Source organism: Anolis sagrei, chromosome 5 (genome assembly GCF_037176765.1).
Source record: "Anolis sagrei isolate rAnoSag1 chromosome 5, rAnoSag1.mat, whole genome shotgun sequence".
Lineage (NCBI taxonomy): Eukaryota > Metazoa > Chordata > Lepidosauria > Squamata > Dactyloidae > Anolis > Anolis sagrei.
The window spans coordinates 4,137,263-4,157,648 of NC_090025.1; the positions used below are offsets into that span (position 1 = coordinate 4,137,263).

Sequence of the window (20,386 nt, forward strand, 5' to 3'; positions counted from 1 at the left end):
ATGACCACCCCACACAAGTTGGACCCTGTTGAAGCTTTATTTGTTGGGGGGGGGGCTGCAAGTGGAGATGGATGAGAAGTGCACTGTCATAGGGAGGGGCTCCCCAAAGCAGAAGCAACCTGGAATAGTGTCGGAGCGAGCCATGCATCGGCAGGAAGAGATGTCAGGCCTCTGCTTCCTGCCATTTTCGGTCCACGTTGTGTTCGGTGCCTTCCACGGAAGGGAACCGCTCCCCATTTCGTGTCCCCTCACCTGGAGAGGAAGAAGTATGATGGAGATGGGACAGGATGGGAAAATTGAAGTAGAAAACAGTAGGGGAAAAGGTGGTTACCTGCCGCAGGGTCCTCAAGCACTGTTCCAGGGAGGTTGGCGCCAGCAGGTGAGTCCACCTGGGGAAGGAAACATGGCAGGGAGTTGGACTAGATGGCCCATGTGGTCTCGTCCAACGCCATCAACTAATTTAACTAATTTTACTATGACATAAAAATTTCCAGCAACAGGCAAAAGAATGAGGAAGTACTCCATCAAGTAATTTAACTAATTTACAATGACATAAAAATCTCCAGCAGTGGGTGAAAGAATGAGGAAGTACTCCATCAAGTAATTCAACTAATTTACAACGACATAAAAATTTCCAGCAGCGGGTGAAAGAATGAGGAAGTACTCCAAGTAATTTAACTAATTTACAATGACATAAAAATTTCCAGCAGCGGGTGAAAGAATGAGGAAGTACTCCATCAAGTAATTTAACTAATTTAAATGAGGAAGTACGCCACCAAGTAATTTTACTAATTTACAACGACATAAAAAATCTCCAGCAGTGGGCGAAAGAATGAGGAAGTACTCCATCAAGTAATTTAATTTACAACAACATAAAAATCTCCAGCAGTGAGCGAAAGAATGAGGAAGTACTCCATCAAGTAATTTAACTAATTTACAACGACATAACATTTTTCAGCAGCGGGTGAAAGAATGAGGAAGTACTCCATCAAGTAATTTAACTAATTTACAACGACATAAAAATCTCCAGCAGCGGGTGAAAAAATGAGGATGTACTCCTTCAAGTTATTTAACTAATTTACATTGACATAAAAATCTACAGTAGCGGGCGAAAGAATGAGGAAGTACTCTATCAAGTAATTTAACTAATTTACAACGACATAAAAATTTCCAGCAGCGCGCCAAAGTATGAGGAAGTACTCCATCAAGTAATTTAACTAATTTTACAACGACATAAAAATCTCCAGCAGCGGGCGAAAGAATTAGGAAGTACGCCACCAAGTAATTTAACTAATTTACAATGACATAAAAATTTCCAGCAGCGGGCAAAAGAATGAGGAAGTACTCCATCAAGTAATTTAACTAATTTACAATTACATAAAAATCTCCAGCAGCGGGTGAAAGAATGAGGAAGTACTCCATCAAGTAATTTAACTAATTTACAACAACATAAAAATCTCCAGCAGCAGACGAAAGAATAAGGAAGTACTCTATCAAGTAATTTAACTAATTTTACAACGACATAAACATTTCCAGCAGTGGGCGAAAGAATGAGGAAGTACTCCATCAAGTAATTTAACTAATTTACAATGACATAAAAATCTCCAGCAGCGGACCAAAGAATGAGGAAGTACTCCATCAAGTAATTTAACTAATTTACAATGACATAAAAATTTCCAGCAACAGGTGAAAGAATGAGGAAGTACTCCATCTAGTAATTTAACTAATTTACAATTACATAAAAATCTCCAGCAGCGGGTGAAAGAATGAGGAAGTACTCCATCAAGTAATTTAACTAATTTACAACAACATAAAAATCTCCAGCAGCAGACGAAAGAATAAGGAAGTACTCTATCAAGTAATTTAACTAATTTTACAATGACATAAAAATCTCCAGCAGCGGGCGAAAGAATGAGGAAGTACGCCACCAAGTAATTTAACTAATTTACGACGTAAAAATTTGCAGCAACAGGTGAAAGAATGAGGAAGTACTCTATCAAGTAATTTAACTAATTTTACAATGACATAAAAATCTCCAGCAGCGGGCGAAAGAATGAGGAAGTACGTCACCAAGGAATTTAATTAATTTACGACGTAAAAATTTGCAGCAACAGGTGAAAGAATGAGGAAGTACTCCATCAAGTAATTTAACTAATTTACATTGACATAAAAATCTCCAGCAGCGGGCGAAAGAATGAGGAAGTATGCCACCAAGTAATTTAACTAATTTACGACGTAAACATTTGCAGCAACAGGTGAAAGAATGAGGAAGTACTCCATCTAGTAATTTAACTAATTTTACAATGACATAAAAATCTCCAGCAGCAGGCGAAAGAATGAGGAAGTACTCCATCAAGTAATTTTTAACTAATTTACAATGACATTAAAATTTCCAGCAGCATCTGCTCTGAGTCCCTTGCGGGGTGAGGAGGGCGGAATATAAATACTGTAAACAAATCACTGCCGACTGGAAGGTGATAAATTTAAAGCCCGAGTCGGATTGAGCACCCAACTGTTAAGCCTAGCTTACTGTCCACCTAAGCAGTTCGAAAACAGCTGAGCTGTGAGTAGAGAAATTAGGGACTGCTTAAAGCACTGTGGCACTGTGGATATTTTACAACACCCTTATGGCACTGTGGATATTTTACAACACCCTAGGCCGGTGATGGGCAACCTTTTGAGCCTGGTGTGTCAAAATTCACCAAAAAAACCAAGCATAATTCAGGTGGTGTGTCACTTCAAGAAAAAAAAACATAATTTCGCAATATTTAGTTTAAATAACAAAAAATATATAATTGTAATATATAACTATCTATATATCTTATCTATATCTCTGTCTGTCTATCTATCTATCTATCTATCTATCTATTTATCTATCTATCTATCTATCTATGTATATAATAAAAATCAGTGTTTGTATGTATGCGGAGGGCGGAAGTAGGGCGGAAGTGTATGTGGCAGCTTTCCGATTGGCTGCCACTGTGGTACAATTTGCATATGGTCTCTGATTGGCCAACCTTAACATTCTGAGGTAGCAGAGGGAATAGGAAAGGGGCCTGAAGCTGTCAAGAATGGTTGAAGTCCAAAACACTTTGTGGCCCCCAACAATGACAGAACGAGACCAAACTTGACACACAGACCCCCACGAGACCTACTCTACATCCTGGTGCAGTTTGAGTGAGGATGGACCATGGATGATGGGACTTGCAGTAGTTTAACTCACTTCCTTAGAGCACTGTGGCCCACACCAATGACGGATCAGGACCAAACTTGGCACACAGAGGCCCACTGGCCCACTTTAAACCTGATGCAGTTTAGGGCAGGATGAGCCACGAATGATGGGATTTGTAGTACCTTCACCCGATTCACATCCCACAGAACATTGTAGTCCCAGGACCAAACTTGGCACACAGGACACTCATGGCCCACCCTACATCCTGATGCAGTTCTAAGGGGGATGGACCATGGATGATGGGACTTGCAGTAGTTTAACTCACTTCCTTAGAGCACTGTGGCCCACACCAATGACGGATCAGGACCAAACTTGGCACACAGAGGCCCACTGGCCCACTTTAAACCTGATGCAGTTTAGGGCAGGATGAGCCACGAATGATGGGATTTGTAGTACCTTCACCCGATTCACATCCCACAGAACATTGTAGTCCCAGGACCAAACTTGGCACGCAGGACACTCATGGCCCACCCTACATCCTGATGCAGTTCTAAGGGGGATGGACCATAGATGATGGGACTTGCAGTAGTTTAACTCACTTCCTTAGAGCACTGTGGCCCACACCAATGACGGATCAGGACCAAACTTGGCACACAGAGGCCCACTGGCCCACTTTAAACCTGATGCAGTTTAGGGCAGGATGAGCCACGAATGATGGGATTTGTAGTACCTTCACCCGATTCACATCCCACAGAACATTGTAGTCCCAGGACCAAACTTGGCACACAGGACACTCATGGCCCACCCTACATCCTGATGCAGTTCTAAGGGGGATGGACCATAGATGATGGGACTTGCAGTAGTTTAACTCACTTCCTTAGAGCACTGTGGCCCACACCAATGACAGATCAGGACCAAACTTGGCACACAGAGGCCCACTGGCCCACTTTAAACCTGATGCAGTTTAGGGCAGGATGAGCCACGAATGATGGGATTTGTAGTACCTTCACCCGATTCACATCCCACAGAACATTGTAGTCCCAGGACCAAACTTGGCACACATGACACTCATGGCCCACCCTACATCCTGATGCAGTTCTAAGGGGGATGGACCATAGATGATGGGACTTGCAGTAGTTTAACTCACTTCCTTAGAGCACTGTGGCCCACACCAATGACGGATCAGGACCAAACTTGGCACACAGAGGCCCACTGGCCCACTTTAAACCTGATGCAGTTTAGGGCAGGATGAGCCACGAATGATGGGATTTGTAGTACCTTCACCCGATTCACATCCCACAGAACATTGTAGTCCCAGGACCAAACTTGGCACACAGGACACTCATGGCCCACCCTACATCCTGATGCAGTTCTAAGGGGGATGGACCATAGATGATGGGACTTGCAGTACCTTTACTCACTCATTGAAACCACTGCAACCCTCGTCAAAGACTGATCAAAACCAAATTGGCACACAGAGCCCTCATGACCCACTCTATATTCTGCTGCAGTTTGGAGAAGGGTGGACCATGGATGATAGGACTTCAAGTACCTTCACTCACTTCCTGAAAACAATGCAACCAAGGACCAATAAAGACCAAACTTGGCATACAGAACTGCCATTACCCACTTTCTCTAATAACCCGGGCAACACCGGGTCCCCAAGCTAGTAATAAATAAAATAGCCATCAAGAGAGGAAGGGGCCCCTGTCCCACCCCCCAGTTACCAAGTTGGCAAGCACTTACCTGGCCTCCCGTGTCCAATCCGTGACCTTTGGGACACTTCACCTCTTCTTCCATGGATCCCATCCCTTTCTGTGAGGATGGGACCAATTCGGCTTCACCAGGTCGAATTGGGGGGTCATCTACCAGAGGAGGGATGAGAGAAAAGATAGGGGTTTGTCTCTTCCTCCTCATCCAATGGCCATCCATCTATGTTCCCAAATCAAAGCTGGCTGAGACTCCGAGACCCTCCTCTCTGTTGGGGTTGTGCCCCTTCCCCATAGGAGGGACCACTTCCATCTCAAGCCAAGAGTTGGGACGTCTGTGGAAAGGAAGGGGCTATCCTTACCTGTTGCAAGACCCTCTTCCTGCAGAAAGCCATTTGTGGGGGGCGACGCAGCTGAGCAGCTCCTGGATTGGCCCCCTTCCTCCTCTGCTTGGCTGGGACCCCCACAATAGTTTGAGTTCTGAGGGGAGGGGTCCACGGACTCAATATGGGGCAGGGGCTCCTCTGGGCAGGCCCCAAGTGGATCAGAGAGGGTGGGGCCAGGGGAAGGAGGGCTGCCAACAGCTCTGCAAGGTGAGGGGGGACTCCTGGCTCTTGCAAGAGGGGGCGAGCTACCCAGTTCTGGGGAAGGGGTGCTGGCGGGACCCCCTCCAGGAGAGCCACACAGTGTCAAGTCCTGGAGGCTAGTGGCCGAGGCATCCCCACCAGAGGTCCTGACACTGGGAATGGGAGGGGTCCTTCCTTTGGGGTCCGGGAGGGGGGAGAGGGCTCCTGGCCCAGGTTTGGGGCTAATGGGGGGTGGAGAGGGCTTGGATTGGCGAGGGCTAGGGTGGGGGGCTGCCCCATGGGGAGATCCAGAGGGCAGGAAGCCCCCCAAGGGGGAAGAGGGGCTTCGGAGGGGGTCTGGCCGCTGGAAGATGTAGGCCGATTCCGTCAGGCTGCGCTGGTAGCGGAGGAAAGGTCTTCGTGGCGCTCCTAGAAGGAGGGGAGAAATGAGAGGGAGTAAAGGTGCCCCCCATTTCAGGGAGACCCCATCACCCCCAATCTTCCCTCACAGAGAAACTGACCCTCCCCAGCTTTTCACCCAACAAACTTCAGGGCATCTTTTGGTGTGCAGATTGGGGTCCTGCCGGGGTCTTACGGTTGCGCACGTCTCCTAAAGATTCAGAACATGCACACACAAATCTATGTATGCAAATGCACACGTAACTTGGGGTGTGCATCGGGTGCGGCATCCAGTTGGGATATATATCGCCTTTGGGGTGTTGTGTGGTTTTCAGACCTTACTGTCATGTTCTAGCAGCATTTTCTCCTGATGTTTTGCCTCCGTCTGTGGCTAACGACATCTTCAGAGGTTCTGTTGGCAGTGAAGGAAATGGAGTGTATATATACCTATGGGATCACGTCCAGGGTAGGAGAAAGACCCCTTGTCTGTTTGAAGTGAATGTGAATGTTGCAATTGGCAAGACTGAATAGCATGGAGTAGCCATGAAGTTTGCAAAGTCAGTCAGTGAGGGTATACACTCCACTTGCCTCACTGCCAACAGAACCTCTGAAGATGCTATTAGCCACAGATGCAGGCGGAACATCAGGAGAGAATACTGCTAGAACATGGCCATACAGTCCTGAAACCACACAACGTACCCAGTGATTCTGGCCGTGAAAGCCTTCGACAATGGATGGGAGTTGTTCAAGAGTGAAATACTCAAGGCGCAATTGCAAACAGTGCCAACAAAGAGAAAAAATAGGACAAGTACAAAGAAGCCAGAATGGATGTCCAAAGAACTTCTAACTGTGCTAAGACTCAAAAGAGACATGCACAAGAAGTGGAAAAAGGGAGAAATCACCAAAGAAGAATTCAAACAGCCAACTCCTGTAGGGAAAAGGTCCGCAAGGCTAAAGCACAAAACAAGCTTAGGCTTGCGGGGGACATTAAAAACAATAAAAAGGGTAGCAAAAAAAGCCAATGGGATTTTAGCCTGCATTAATAGGAGTATAGTGTCTAGGTCCAGGGAAGTCATGCTACCCCTCTATTTTGCCTTGGTTAAACCACACTTGGAATATTGCGTCCAATTCTGGGCACCGCAATTGAAGAGAGATATTGACAAGCTGGAAAGTGTTCAGAGGAGGGCGACTAAAATGATCAAGGGTCTGGAGAACAAGCCCTATGAGGAGTGGCTTAAAGAGCTGGGCATGTTTAGCCTGAAGAAGAGAAGGCTGAGAGGAGACATGATAGCCATTTATAAATATGTGAGAGGAAGCCACAGGGAGGAGGAGGGAGCAAGCTTGTTTTCTGCTTCCCTGGAGACTAGGACGCAATGGAGCAATGGCTTCAAACTACAAGAGAGGAGATTCCATCTGAACATTAGGATGAACTTCCTGACTGTGAGAGCCGTTCAGCAGTGGAACTCTCTGCCCCGGATTGTGGTGGAGGCTCCTTCTTTGGAAGCTGTTAAACAGAGGCTGGATGGCCATCTGTCAGGGGTGCTTTGAATGCAATTGTCCTGCTTCTTGGCAGGGGGTTGGACTGGATGGCCCATGAGGTCTCTTCCAACTCTAGGATTCTATGATTCTAATATATTGCTTTTCAGCACAAGGAGAGGAAAGACATTCCGCTGGCTGACTCCACTCCTGAGAATTTGCTCTTTGCACAAACACTGAGACCAAACCTGGTGTAAAGTTGCTCCTTTGTACGCAGGAGACCCATCACCGTCCTATGGTTTCAAAATTTGCAATTTTTTAATTTTCCCCTTTCAGATCCTATTGGGAAAGGTTAGGCATGCGAAACCCTACCAAAACCAGAAAACCCACCGAATAAGGTCTATTGCGGGTCTTATGTTGCTTTGTAGTGGGAAAAATTGCCCTCCAATGAAGACTGAAAACCAGTGCAAGTTCCGAGCATAGCTGGGATAGTTGGATATTTTTAGTCACTCTGGACCGTGCCCTGACCTACAAGAAGCACTGCCTGAACATCAAGCAAAAAGTGGGTGCTAGAAACAATATCATACGAAAGCTGACTGGCACAACCTGGGGATCACAACCAGACACAGTGAAGACATCTGACCTTGTGCTGTGCTACTCTGCTGCTGAATACGCATGCCCAGTGTGGGACACATCTCACCACGCTAAAACAGTGGATGTGGCTCTTAATGAGACATGCTGCATCATCACGGGGTGTCTGAGCCCTACACCACTGGAGAAACTACACTGCTTAGCCGGCATTGCACCACCTAACATCCGCCGGGAAGTAGCAACCAATAGTGAAAGGACCAAGGCAGAGACATCTCCAGCTCATCCCCTGTTTGGGTATCAGCCAGCACGTCAACGACTTAAATCAAGAAATAGTTTTCTAAGATCTACAGAGGCACTCACTGGAACACCTCAGTAAGCGAGAGTCCAAAAGTGGCAGGCTCAAACCCAGAACCTCAATCAATGGCTGATACCAAATGAGAAACTCCCCCCTGGGCGACTTGGAAGGCGCTGAACAGACTGCGCTCTGGCACCACGAGATGCAGAGCCAACCTTCAGAAATGGGGCTACAAAGTGGAATCCATAACATGCGAGTGTGGTGAGGAGCCAACCACTGACCACTTGCTGCAATGCACCCTGAGCCCTGCCACATGCACCATGGAGGACCTCCTTCTGGCAACACCAGAGGAACTCCAAGTGGCCAGCTACTGGTCAAAGGACATTTAACCAACTACCAAGTTTGCAAAATCTCTCTGTGTGTTTTTTTTTCTAATCTGTGAGTTTGTTTTGTTCTGTTAGAAATGTAATACAATGGTATGGTTGCTGATGTCACGATAAATAAATACCAGCTGACATCCGCCGGGAAGTAGCAACCAATAGTGAAAGCACCAAGGCAGAGACATCTCCAGCTCATCCCCTGTTTGGGTATCAGCCAGCATGTCAACGACTTAAATCCAGACATAGTTTTCTAAGATCTACAGAGACACTCGCTGGAACACCTCAGCAAGCGAGAGTCCAAAAGTGGCAGGCTCAAACCCAGAACCTCAATCCATGGCTGATACCAAATGAGAAACTCCCCCCTGAGCACACAGAGGACTGGGCGATTTGGAAGGCGCTGAACAGACTGCGCTTTGGCACCACAAGATGCAGAGCCAACCTATAGAAATGGGGTTACAGGGTGGAATCCAGGACATGCGAGTGCGGAGAAGAGCAAACCACGGACCACCTGCTGCAATGCACCCTGAGCCCTGTCACATGATGCTCAATGGAGGACCTCCTTGCGGCAACACCAGAGGCACTCCAAGTGGTCAGCTACGGGTCAAAGGACATTTAATCAACTACCAAGCTTGCAAATTCTGTGTTTTGTCTGTTTGTTTGTTTTTGTTAAAAATGTAATACAAATGTCTGGTTGCTGATGACACGATAAATAAATAAAGTGCTCCAGAATGGAACGCTTTTGTGCATGAGGTCCCGAGCCCTAAGCAAAGACCAGCGCACCCTTTCGCCCTCTGCGCCACCTTGCCTGCCCTGTGCATATGTGAGATGTCCAGCTTTAAAGGCTGCTGTTGTCAGAGAAGGGGTGCCCCACTCACCTGGCTGGATCCCTGGGGAAGATGGCCGCTCCGAGGCAGAGCCCGATCGCTCCCGCTGCTGGAAGAACCCCCTGGGACTGTGTGCATGATGCGGAGTCAAGGCAGGAACCTCTTGCTGCAGGGAGGGAAAAACAAGGTGAGCTTCCCAGAGTTTCCAGGGGCAGGATGCAAAGAAGAGCATTCCTGTTGCGCAGCAAGTTTTCCTGCAGGCATGGCACTGCCTTCCTGCTCCTTGTAGAATCAGTCCAACCCCATTCTGCCAAGAAGCAGGAATATTGCATTCAAATCACCCCTGACAGATGGCCATCCAGCCTCTGCTTCAAAGCTTCCAAAGAAGGAGCCTCCACCACACTACGGGGCAGAGAGTTCCACTGCTGAACGGCTCTCACAGTCAGGAAGTTCTTCCTCGTGTTCAGATGGAATCTCCTCTCTTGTAGTTTGAAGCCATTGTTCCATTGCGTCCTAGTCTCCAGGGAAGCAGAAAACAAGCTTGGTCCCTCCTCCCTGTGGCTTCCTCTCACATATTTATACATGGCTCTCATATCTCCTCTCAGCCTTCTCTTCTTCAGGCTAAACATGCCCAGCTCCTTAAGCCGCTCCTCATAGGGCTTGTTCTCCAGACTTTTTATCATTGTTCTCCAGACCCCACTCACCGTTGTGGCCACTTCCTTCTCATTGGTGTGTTTCTGAAGTCCTGCTTTCGGAGGCGCCTTGGCTTGTTCCCGTTGCTGCTGCAGGGAGAAGGGAGAGCCCAGGTACATAGACTGCAGTGGCATAGCTCCGCAGGTGTACATTCAACAGGTGAAGCCCCTCCCACCCTACATTTTTCAGGATTTTATTTATTGTATTGTTGAAAGCTTTCATGGCCAGAGTCACTGGGTTTTTGTAGGTGTTGGAGCTGTTTGCAATTTATAATGTAGATTTCAAAGTATGTATGTTGTAATTGTTGTGCTGCTGTTGTGCTGTTGTACGGAAGAAACCATGAAAATGAACAAAATCTGGCTACCAGTATTAAAAAAAACTCTAAAATTACAACAGCACAACAACAGAGAGGAAACAAACAAGGACATCTAATCACCTCTCAACAAAAGTTTGCTCCAGGCACTGTCAGGCCATTCTATGCTAATCAAGGTGGTCAGCTGAAACATTCACACCTAGCTCCAGCAGACAAGAGTCCTTTGTCCCACCCAGGTCATTCCACAGATATATAAACCCTTTTTCTTAGTTCCAACAGACCTCACAACCTCTGAGGATGCTTGCCATAGATGCAGGTGAAACGTCAGGAGAGAATGCCTCTAGAACATGGCCATATAGCCTGAAAAAACCTACAACAACCCAGTGATTCTGGCCATGAAAGCCTTCGACAATATATTAAAATCACTTATCTTGACATTAAAATCCACCAGTTAAAACTGTCTCAACAACCATATCGAATGTGTTTGGCGTACTAAGGGTTCCTATCGCTGCCTCATTGCACAGTCCTTTTCCCACTCTGGTCTTTCCACAGATATATAAACCCTTTTTCCCAACAGACCTCACAACCTCTGAGGATGCTTGCCATAGATGCAGGCAAAACGTCAGGAGAGAATGCCTCTAGAACATGGCCATATAGCCCGAAAAAAACTACAACAACCCTATGTATGTATGTTTAAAATGCAGTGGCTATGTGCTGAGTATTCCTATGTGGAAAGAGTTAACTGAACCATGGAGGGAACAGCATTCCTAGAGAGGCCATAAATCAAGTGTATAGAGCAAATAGAGGCATTGTTGGACATACGTCATATATCACTCTGGAATGCAAGAGGTGTGGACTAGTACTGATAACAGTGTTTGTGTGTTTGCCATGTTACGATCGGATGGAAAGGAGCAAGTTTTACGATGTGCTGAGTGTTAAGTAGCTTCTAATGTATATAGCTGTAAAATAAAGTAGTTTATAGCCTAAGATGGCTGTGATTGATCTGTTTCCTGCCTTGCTATGTGGCGGATGTTACTGACATTTTGGGCTGTATGGCCATGTTCTAGAAGCATTCTCTCCTGACGTTTCACCTGCATCTATGGCAGGCATCCTCAGAGGTTGTGAGGTCAAGTGGAATAAAAGTGCAATAAAAGAAATAGTGCGGAAGAGCTCCAAGGCAAGATTGGGGCAAGATCTGGTGTTCAGACCCTCTCTCCAAAACACCCCCCCCCCCTGCTGCAACCTGCCCTATTTCCAGGCAAAAGGGGACGCACCTGCCTTCGGGCCTCTTCACTCCGGCGCTCCTCTGCTTCTTTCTCTGCCTGCAGCTTCCTGGGGGACAAGAATGGAGAGAAGCAACTAGCTGGTCAACATCACTGTGAGGATGTAGTGAATTATGAATGGTCATGAGTTTTCTTGTTTTTCTGTCCAAATTGTCCAGTTCTGCCTGCATCCAGTTTATGATGCCAGCAGTGTATCTAATGGCAGGTACGATCCAGGTGCTTATGGCTTTGATGGTGTTTCCTCCATTGAGCTTGCTTTTGAGAATTTTTCTGACCCTTTGAATGTATTCTTTGCTGACCACAGTTTTTGCATGTTCATGTTTGATGTTATCCAGCTGTAGTCTGCCCAGATATTTATAGGCTTCAGAGTGGTGACACTTGATTACTTGACCATTGGGCATATTTATGCTTTCACTTTCAATTATTTTTCCCTTCTTCAGTGCCACTGTCCAAACCAAACTCCATGCTGATATCTGTGCTAAAGATTTGGACAGTGTTAGTCAGAGACTGGGTTTCAGTTTCGGTTTTCCCAGACAGCTTCAGGTCATCCATGTACAGCAAATGTGAAATTTTGTGAGATTTCTTAGATTTTGATAGCCAGGTTGGTTTTTTGTATTATTATTATTATTATTATTAGTAGTAGTAGTAGTAGTAGTAACCCTTTGGGTACTAATATTGAAGAGTGGTCCCTGGTCAAAAAAAGCTTGGGAACCACTGCTCTAGAGACTATATTACTATCATCACAAATGTCTGGGGAAGGGCACAGGTGCCCCCTTCCAGGCTTCCCACCTCTGCTCCTGGATGAGCTGCTCCTTCTCTTGGATGCGCCGCTCCCTCTCGGCCGCCTGGCGCCGCTCCTCCTCCATGCGCTCCCTCTCCCAGCGCCGGCGCTCCTCCCGGGCCCTCCTCCGCTCCTCCTCTCGCCGCTCCTCCTCTTCCCTCTAGGTGTGCAAAGGGGCAGGTAAGGCAGGTGTTAGGGGGGGAGCAGGCTCTTCTTCTTTGCTGCCCAAAGCAAAGGAAGGCATCCTCCCATCCCTCTCCCAACCATGCGCCAACGCATGAGTGCATGTACTAACCTCAGCCTGAGCCCAAAAGGAGCTCCGCTTGGTGTTCAGGATCTCCAGGGCTGGATTCGTCTTCTTGTAGTTGGTGCCCTGAGGAAAAGCAGATGGGGGTCAAAGCTGGGAAAGGGGGTTGGAAACAAGCACAGATTACATTGCTGGCACTTTGCATCCCTTTGCACCCCTAGAAGCACAACAGCCTCGTCTTTGTCCTAAAATTGCGAATAAATGTAATTGGCAGGTGTGGTTCCAGGTGTGGCACTGAAAGTAAAGCTGGAGAATTGGGCACAGGTAGGAATCCAGCTCCAGTGCAGCTGCGGAGCTGCATGCAACAATGAGGACCTGTTTGGCATTGGATTTTACCTGGAAAATCCCCAAGGCACCCAAAATATTTTCCAAAAAGGCCCAGATTGCCATGGGACAGCTGCCAATGACGGCAGTTGTGCCCCTGCAGGGCTTTAAGAAAAACTAAATGACTGAAACACATGTGGAAGTGGTGTGAGGTCACCCTAAATTGGGAATGAATTGAAAATGGTCCGGCCACTTGCTGAACTGGTGCGGAGCTTTGGCATAGAGTGCTGCCAGTATGCAGATGATACCCAGCTACTCTTGCGTCTCGAACCTGGGACAACCGTGATTCCTGAGAACTTTAGGCTGTGTTTGGAAGCAGTGATGAGTTGGCTGCAAGAGAGCAGACTCAAAGTGAATCCTGCAAAAATGGAGATCCTCTGGCCCGGCCAGCCGCCAGAATTAACCCAGTCTCTGCCTGATTTCGATGGGGAAGCTCTGGTTCCGCCTGCCACTGTTCAAAGCCTTGTGTTGGACTCATCGCTGACGATGGAGGCCCAGATCACTGCCAGAAGGAAGCAGGCCTTTTCTCATCTTTGCCAGGCAAGGAAATTGGCATCCTTTGTTGTTGTTCATTCGTTCAGTCATCTCCGACTCTTCGTGACCTCACAGACCAGCCCACGCCAGAGCTCCCTGTCGGCCGTCACCACCCCCAGCTCCTTCAAGGTCAGTCCAGTCCCTTCAAGGATGCCATCCATCCATCTTGCCCTTGGTCGGCCCCTCTTCCTTTTACCTTCCACTTTCCCCAGCATAATTGTCTTCTCTAGGCTTTGCTGTCTCCTCATGATGTGGCCAAAGGACTTCAACGTTGTCTCTAGTCTCCTTCCCTCCAGTGAGCAGTCGGGCTTTCTTTCCTGGAGGATGGACTGGTTGGATCTTCTTGCAGTCCAAGGCACTCTCAGCACTTTCCTCCAACACCACAGCTCAAAAGCATCGATCTTCCTTCGCTCAGCCTTCCCTAAGGTCCAGCTCTCACATCCGTAGGTGACTACAGGGAAGACCATGGCTTGGACTATGCAATGGATCTTGGTTGCCAATGTGATGTCTCTACTCTTCACTATTTTATCGAGATGGGACATTGCTCTCCTCCCAAGAAGGAAGCGTCTTCTGATTTCCTGGCCACAGTCTGCGTCTGCACTCATCTTTGCACCTAGAAATACAAAGTCTGTCACGGCCTCCACATTTTCTCCTTCTATTTCCCAGTTGTCAATCATTCTTGTTGCCATGATCTTGTTTTTTTTTTTCTTCTTTTCGGTAGAAGCATTGGCGACGGTAATCCACGCAACTGTCACCACGAGGTTGGACTATTGCAATGCCTTATATGCCAGCCTTCTGAAGTCAACAACCCAGAAGATTCGGATGGTCCAAAATGCGGCAGCCAGGCTGCTAGCGGGATCATCTCGAAGATCCCATATTACACTGATTCTGCAAAAACTGCATTGGATACCAATAGAACATTGGATCTCTTACAACAGTGTTTCTCAACCTGGGGGTCGGGACCCCTGTGGGGGTCGCGAGGGGGTGTCAGAGGGGTCACCAAAGACCATCAGAAAACATAGTATTTTCTGTTGGTCATGGGTTCTGTGTGGTAAGTTTAGCCCAATTCTGTCGTTGATGGGGTTCAGAACGTTATTTCACTGTAGGTGAACTATAAATCCCAGCAACTGCAACTCCCAAATGTCAAGGTCTATTTCCCCCAAACTCCACCAGTCTTCACATTTGGGCATATTGAATATTCGTGCCAAGTTTGATCCAGATCCATCATTGTTTGAGTCCACAGTGCTCTCTGGATGTAGGTGAACTACAACTCCAAAATTCAAGGTCAATGCCCACCAGATCCTCCCAGTATTTTCTCTTGGGCATGGGAGTTCTGTGTGCCAAGTTTGCTTCAATCTCCTCTACATACCGGGCCCTAGAGAGGCACATTTGGAAGCTACAAGGCATCGTAGAGCTTTTTCGATCTATGCTCCAAATCTGTGGAACTCATTGCCTCCATACGTTAGAGCCATGTTGGAGTTGCGACCTTTTGTAAAAGCGCTCAAGACTTGGCTGTTTGGTTGTGCATTTAAGTAATCAGATCTAATTTGCCAAATAGTCACTGTTGAATGTCTTTATATTGTTTATTTGTCGTGTCAGAGCAACCAGCCCATTATATTACATTTCTAACAGAACAAAGCACACAAACAGAAAAATACAAAACTTGTGAGTTTGGTAGTTGATTAAATGTCCTTTGACCAGTATCTGGCCACTTGGAGTGCTTCCGGTGTTGCTGCAAGAAGGTCCTCCATTGTGCATGTGGCAGGGCTCAGGGTGCATTGCAGCAGGTGGTCAGTGGTTTGCTCTTCTCCACACTCGCATGTCGTGGACTCCACTTTGTGGCCCCATTTCTTAAGGTTGGCTCTGCATCTTGTGGTGCCAGAGCGCAGTCTGTTCAGCGCCTTCCAAGTCGCCCAGTCTTCTATGTGCCCAGGAAGGAGTCTCTCATTTGGTATCAGCCATTGGTTGAAATGCTGGGTTTGAGCCTGCCACTTTTGGACTCTCGCTTGCTGAGGTGTTCCAGCGAGTGTCTCTGTAGATCTTAGAAAACTATGTCTAGATTTAAGTCGTTGATGTGCTGGCTGATACCCAAACAGGGGATGAGCTGGAGATGTTTCTGCCTTGGTCCTTTCACTATTGGCTGCTACTTCCCGGCAGATGTCAAGTGGTGCAATACCGGCTAAGCAGTGTAATTTCTCCAGTGGTGTAGGGCGCAGACACCCCGTGATAATGCGGCATGTCTCATTAAGAGCCACATCCACTGTTTTAGCGTGGTGAGATGTGTTCCACACTGGGCATGCATACTCAGCAGCAGAGTAGCACAGCACAAGGGCAGATGTCCTCACTGTCTCTGGTTGTGATCCCCAGGTTGTGCCAGTCAGCTTTCGTATGATGTTGTTTCTAGCACCCACTTTTTGCTTGATGTTCAGGCAGTGCTTCTTGTAGGTCAGAGAACAGTCCAGAGTGACTCCCAGGTATTTGGGTGTGCTGCAATGCTCCAGTGGGATTCCTTCCTTCCCAGGTGATCTTCAGAGCTCGGGATGCTTCTCTGTTCTTGAGATGAAAGGCACATGTCTGTGTTTTAGATGGGTTAGGGATCAGCTGGTTGCTTGTGGTTGCTTCTGTATCGAGAGAATTTATATTGTGAAATGCTATATATAACTTTATATAACTTTATATTGAAAGTTGCTCGGAGCACCTTGGTGGAGAGCGTAAATAAAGTGAAGTGAATGGTGAGGTGGTCTGGCGAGGAATGTGGGCGTGCAAAATGGCCCTCCCTGCCTTGGCCACAGGTGCCCATTCCTGCCCAAAATTCTACCAAAGGAGGGAGCTCTCTTCCAAAAGGACCTGACACTGGTTGGCGGCCTCCAGGTGTCCCCCCGAAACCCTTCCCCCTTCTTACCACCTGCTCCTCTGGGTCCCCGAGGGACCCCTTCTTGCTGGAAGTGCCCGATGATGGAGAAGCCCGGGACAGCCTTTGCGCCAACCCATCTTGTGTCACCTCCTCGGCCTGGCTGGCCTTCAGCACCAAGTTGGCTTCCTGCAGAAGGAAGAATTATTTATATTACCGTATATACTTGAGTATAAGCCGACCCGAATATACGCCAAGGGACCTAATTTTACCCCAAAAAACTGTAAAAATGTATTGACTCGAGTATAAGCCGGGGGTGAGAAATGTAGACAGTTTTAACTAGTGGATTTCAACATCAAGATAAGTGATTATCTTAGGAAGAACTTCCTGACTGTGAGAGCCGTTCAGCAGTGGAACTCTCTGCCCCGGAGTGTGGTGGAGGCTCCTTCTTTGGAAGCTTTTAAGCAGAGGCTGGATGGCCATCTGTCAGGGGTGATTTGAATGCAATATTCCTGCTTCTTGGCAGAATGGGGTTGGACTGGATGGCCCATGAGGTCTCTTCCAACTCTTTGATTCTAGGATTCTATGATTTTAATGCTTTGGTATGTGTATGGTCTAATACGTTTCTGTATTGAATGTTTGCCGTTTATATGTTGTGCTCCGCCCTGAGTTCCCTGAGTCGGGGTGAGAAGGGCGGAATATAAATGCTTTAAATAGATAAATAAATAAAATAAATATTATTATTAAGAAGGAACCCTGCATGGCTCATGTGCGGTGGCGTCTTTTTGCTTTTTAAGCCCCTTCCATTGTGTTTTTCAATGTTTTGATGAGTGATGGTCACTTGTTGTTGTGATGGTCACTCCCCGCACAGGCACACATTCATGGCTCCCTGGCCCCAAATTCCTGGCATTCTACACCCTTGGGAACCAGATGTTTACATCTGGCTGAGAGCAGACAAGCAAGGCGGGAGGGAGGCGGTGTCACTAGGGAGGGGAAAGGAACGCAGGCAGAGCGCATGTGTGATTCAGCGCATGCCCAGCAGACTAGGAGAAGCAAGGGAGCTGGGTGGCCATCCAGGTGGGGTGCTGGTCAATGTCCCCAATGTAGAGCCAAACACACCAGTTACCATTGTGTCTGTGTCTGACTCAAGCATGTAAGACATTGGGCATTTTTTTGTGCAACCTTCAGTGCAAGGTTACAGAGAAGATTGTGCTATGCAGCTGTTGCGTATGCTTAGCCACTGATGCACATTTTGTCACATGCACATTACACTTCATTAGCAAAGTTATGTTGAAGCATGCAAAGAATCAGTCTCTGTATGTGTGTGTGCGTGTTAACTGTAAAATAATTTGCATAAAGCTGATTGGCAGTGCCCAGGGAAATGGCTGAGCCTGGGACTTTTGGATACTGTTACAGTTTTGTTCAGGCTTGAGCTGATTGGTCAGGCAATGCCCGGACAGCAGGCTGAGCTGCAGTCTTTGCAGTTCAATGATAATAATAATAATAATTATTATTATTATATTTTGCTGGAGTTGCACTTAAAAATAGTACATTATAGGGAAGAATTTTGCTATTGTTAACCGCTCTGAGTCGCCCGAGGGCTGGAGAAGAGCGGGATACAAATATAGTAAATAAATAATAAATAAATAAATTACTGCCTTTTATTGACTTATTACTTTTTTTGGAACCTTCTCATTTTCTTACAAGCATTTATTTCTTCTGGCTATTTACTAAGCTTCAATAAAACAAGATTTGTTTGTTCACTCTTCATGTGGCTTTTCCCTGCCTTTTATTGACTTGTTACTTTTTGGAACTTCCTTATTTTCTTACAAGCATTTATTTCTTCTGGCTATTTACTAAGCTTCAATAAAACAAGATTTGTTTGTTCACTCTTCATGTGGCTTTTCCCTGCCTTTTATTGACTTGTTACTTTTTGGAATTTTCTCATTTTCTTACAAGCATTTATTTCTTCTGGTTATTTACTAAGCTTCAATAAAAGAAGATTTGTTTCTTCACTCTTTGTGTGGCTTTTCCCTGCCTTTTATTGACTTGTTACTTTTTGGAACCTTCTTATTTTCTTACAAGCATTTATTTCTTCTGGCTATTTACTAAGCTTCAATAAAAATAGATTTGTTTCTTCACTCTTCGTGTGGCTTTTCCCTGCCTTTTATTGACTTGTTACTTTTTGGAATCTTCTTATTTTCTTACAAGCATTTATTTCTTCTGGCTATTTACTAAGCTTCAATAAAAATAGATTTGTTTCTTCACTCTTCGTGTGGCTTTTCCCTGCCTTTTATTGACTTGTTACTTTTTGGAACTTTCTTATTTTCTTACAAGCATTTATTTCTTCTGGTTATTTACTAAGCTTCAATACAAGAAGATTTGTTTCTTCACTCTTTGTGTGGCTTTTCCCTGCCTTTTATTGACTTATTACATTTTGGAACTTTCTTATTTTCTTACAGGCATTTATTTCTTTATTTACTAAGCTTCAATACAAGAAGATTTGTTTCTTCACTCTTTGTGTGGCTTTTCCCTGCCTTTTATTGACTTGTTACTTTTTGGAACCTTCTTATTTTCTTACAAGCATTTATTTCTTCTGGCTATTTACTAAGCTTCAATAAAATAAGATTTGTTTCTTCACTCTTCGTGTGGCTTTTCCCTGCCTTTTATTGACTTGTTACTTTTTGGAATCTTCTTATTTTCTTACAAGCATTTATTTCTTCTGGCTATTTACTAAGCTTCAATAAAAGAAGATTTGTTTCTTCACTCTTCGTGTGGCTTTTCCCTGCCTTTTATTGACTTGTTACTTTTTGGAACCTTCTTATTTTCTTACAAGCATTTATTTCTTCTGGCTATTTACTAAGCTTCAATAAAACAAGATTTGTTTGTTCACTCTTCATGTGGCTTTTCCCTGCCTTTTATTGACTTGTTACTTTTTGGAACTTCCTTATTTTCTTACAAGCATTTATTTCTTCTGGCTATTTACTAAGCTTCAATAAAACAAGATTTGTTTGTTCACTCTTCATGTGGCTTTTCCCTGCCTTTTATTGACTTGTTACTTTTTGGAATTTTCTCATTTTCTTACAAGCATTTATTTCTTCTGGTTATTTACTAAGCTTCAATAAAAGAAGATTTGTTTCTTCACTCTTTGTGTGGCTTTTCCCTGCCTTTTATTGACTTGTTACTTTTTGGAACCTTCTTATTTTCTTACAAGCATTTATTTCTTCTGGCTATTTACTAAGCTTCAATAAAAATAGATTTGTTTCTTCACTCTTCGTGTGGCTTTTCCCTGCCTTTTATTGACTTGTTACTTTTTGGAATCTTCTTATTTTCTTACAAGCATTTATTTCTTCTGGCTATTTACTAAGCTTCAATAAAAATAGATTTGTTTCTTCACTCTTCGTGTGGCTTTTCCCTGCCTTTTATTGACTTGTTACTTTTTGGAACTTTCTTATTTTCTTACAAGCATTTATTTCTTCTGGTTATTTACTAAGCTTCAATACAAGAAGATTTGTTTCTTCACTCTTTGTGTGGCTTTTCCCTGCCTTTTATTGACTTATTACATTTTGGAACTTTCTTATTTTCTTACAGGCATTTATTTCTTTATTTACTAAGCTTCAATACAAGAAGATTTGTTTCTTCACTCTTTGTGTGGCTTTTCCCTGCCTTTTATTGACTTGTTACTTTTTGGAACCTTCTTATTTTCTTACAAGCATTTATTTCTTCTGGCTATTTACTAAGCTTCAATAAAATAAGATTTGTTTCTTCACTCTTTGTGTGGCTTTTCCCTGCCTTTTATTGACTTGTTACTTTTTGGAATCTTCTTATTTTCTTACAAGCATTTATTTCTTCTGGCTATTTACTAAGCTTCAATAAAAGAAGATTTGT

At 45.3% G+C, this 20,386-nt stretch overlaps 1 protein-coding gene across 1 annotated transcript in view; it reads right to left on the minus strand.

Moving 5' to 3' along the window:
• Positions 1-23: 23 nt before the first annotated feature.
• LOC132777130 (drebrin-like protein) overlaps positions 24-20,386 on the minus strand; it is a 49,516-nt gene continuing 29,153 nt past the window's right edge. The window contains exons 5-14 of the mRNA XM_060779494.2: positions 16,550-16,687; positions 12,778-12,855; positions 12,491-12,642; positions 11,693-11,750; positions 10,117-10,194; positions 9,464-9,578; positions 5,244-5,876; positions 4,919-5,037; positions 332-389; positions 24-252 (exon numbers count right to left, since the gene is read on the minus strand). Coding sequence (XP_060635477.2) covers positions 164-252; positions 332-389; positions 4,919-5,037; positions 5,244-5,876; positions 9,464-9,578; positions 10,117-10,194; positions 11,693-11,750; positions 12,491-12,642; positions 12,778-12,855; positions 16,550-16,687 — 1,518 coding nt within the window. The 3' untranslated portion in view covers positions 24-163. The remainder of the gene's footprint in view (positions 253-331; positions 390-4,918; positions 5,038-5,243; positions 5,877-9,463; positions 9,579-10,116; positions 10,195-11,692; positions 11,751-12,490; positions 12,643-12,777; positions 12,856-16,549; positions 16,688-20,386) is intronic.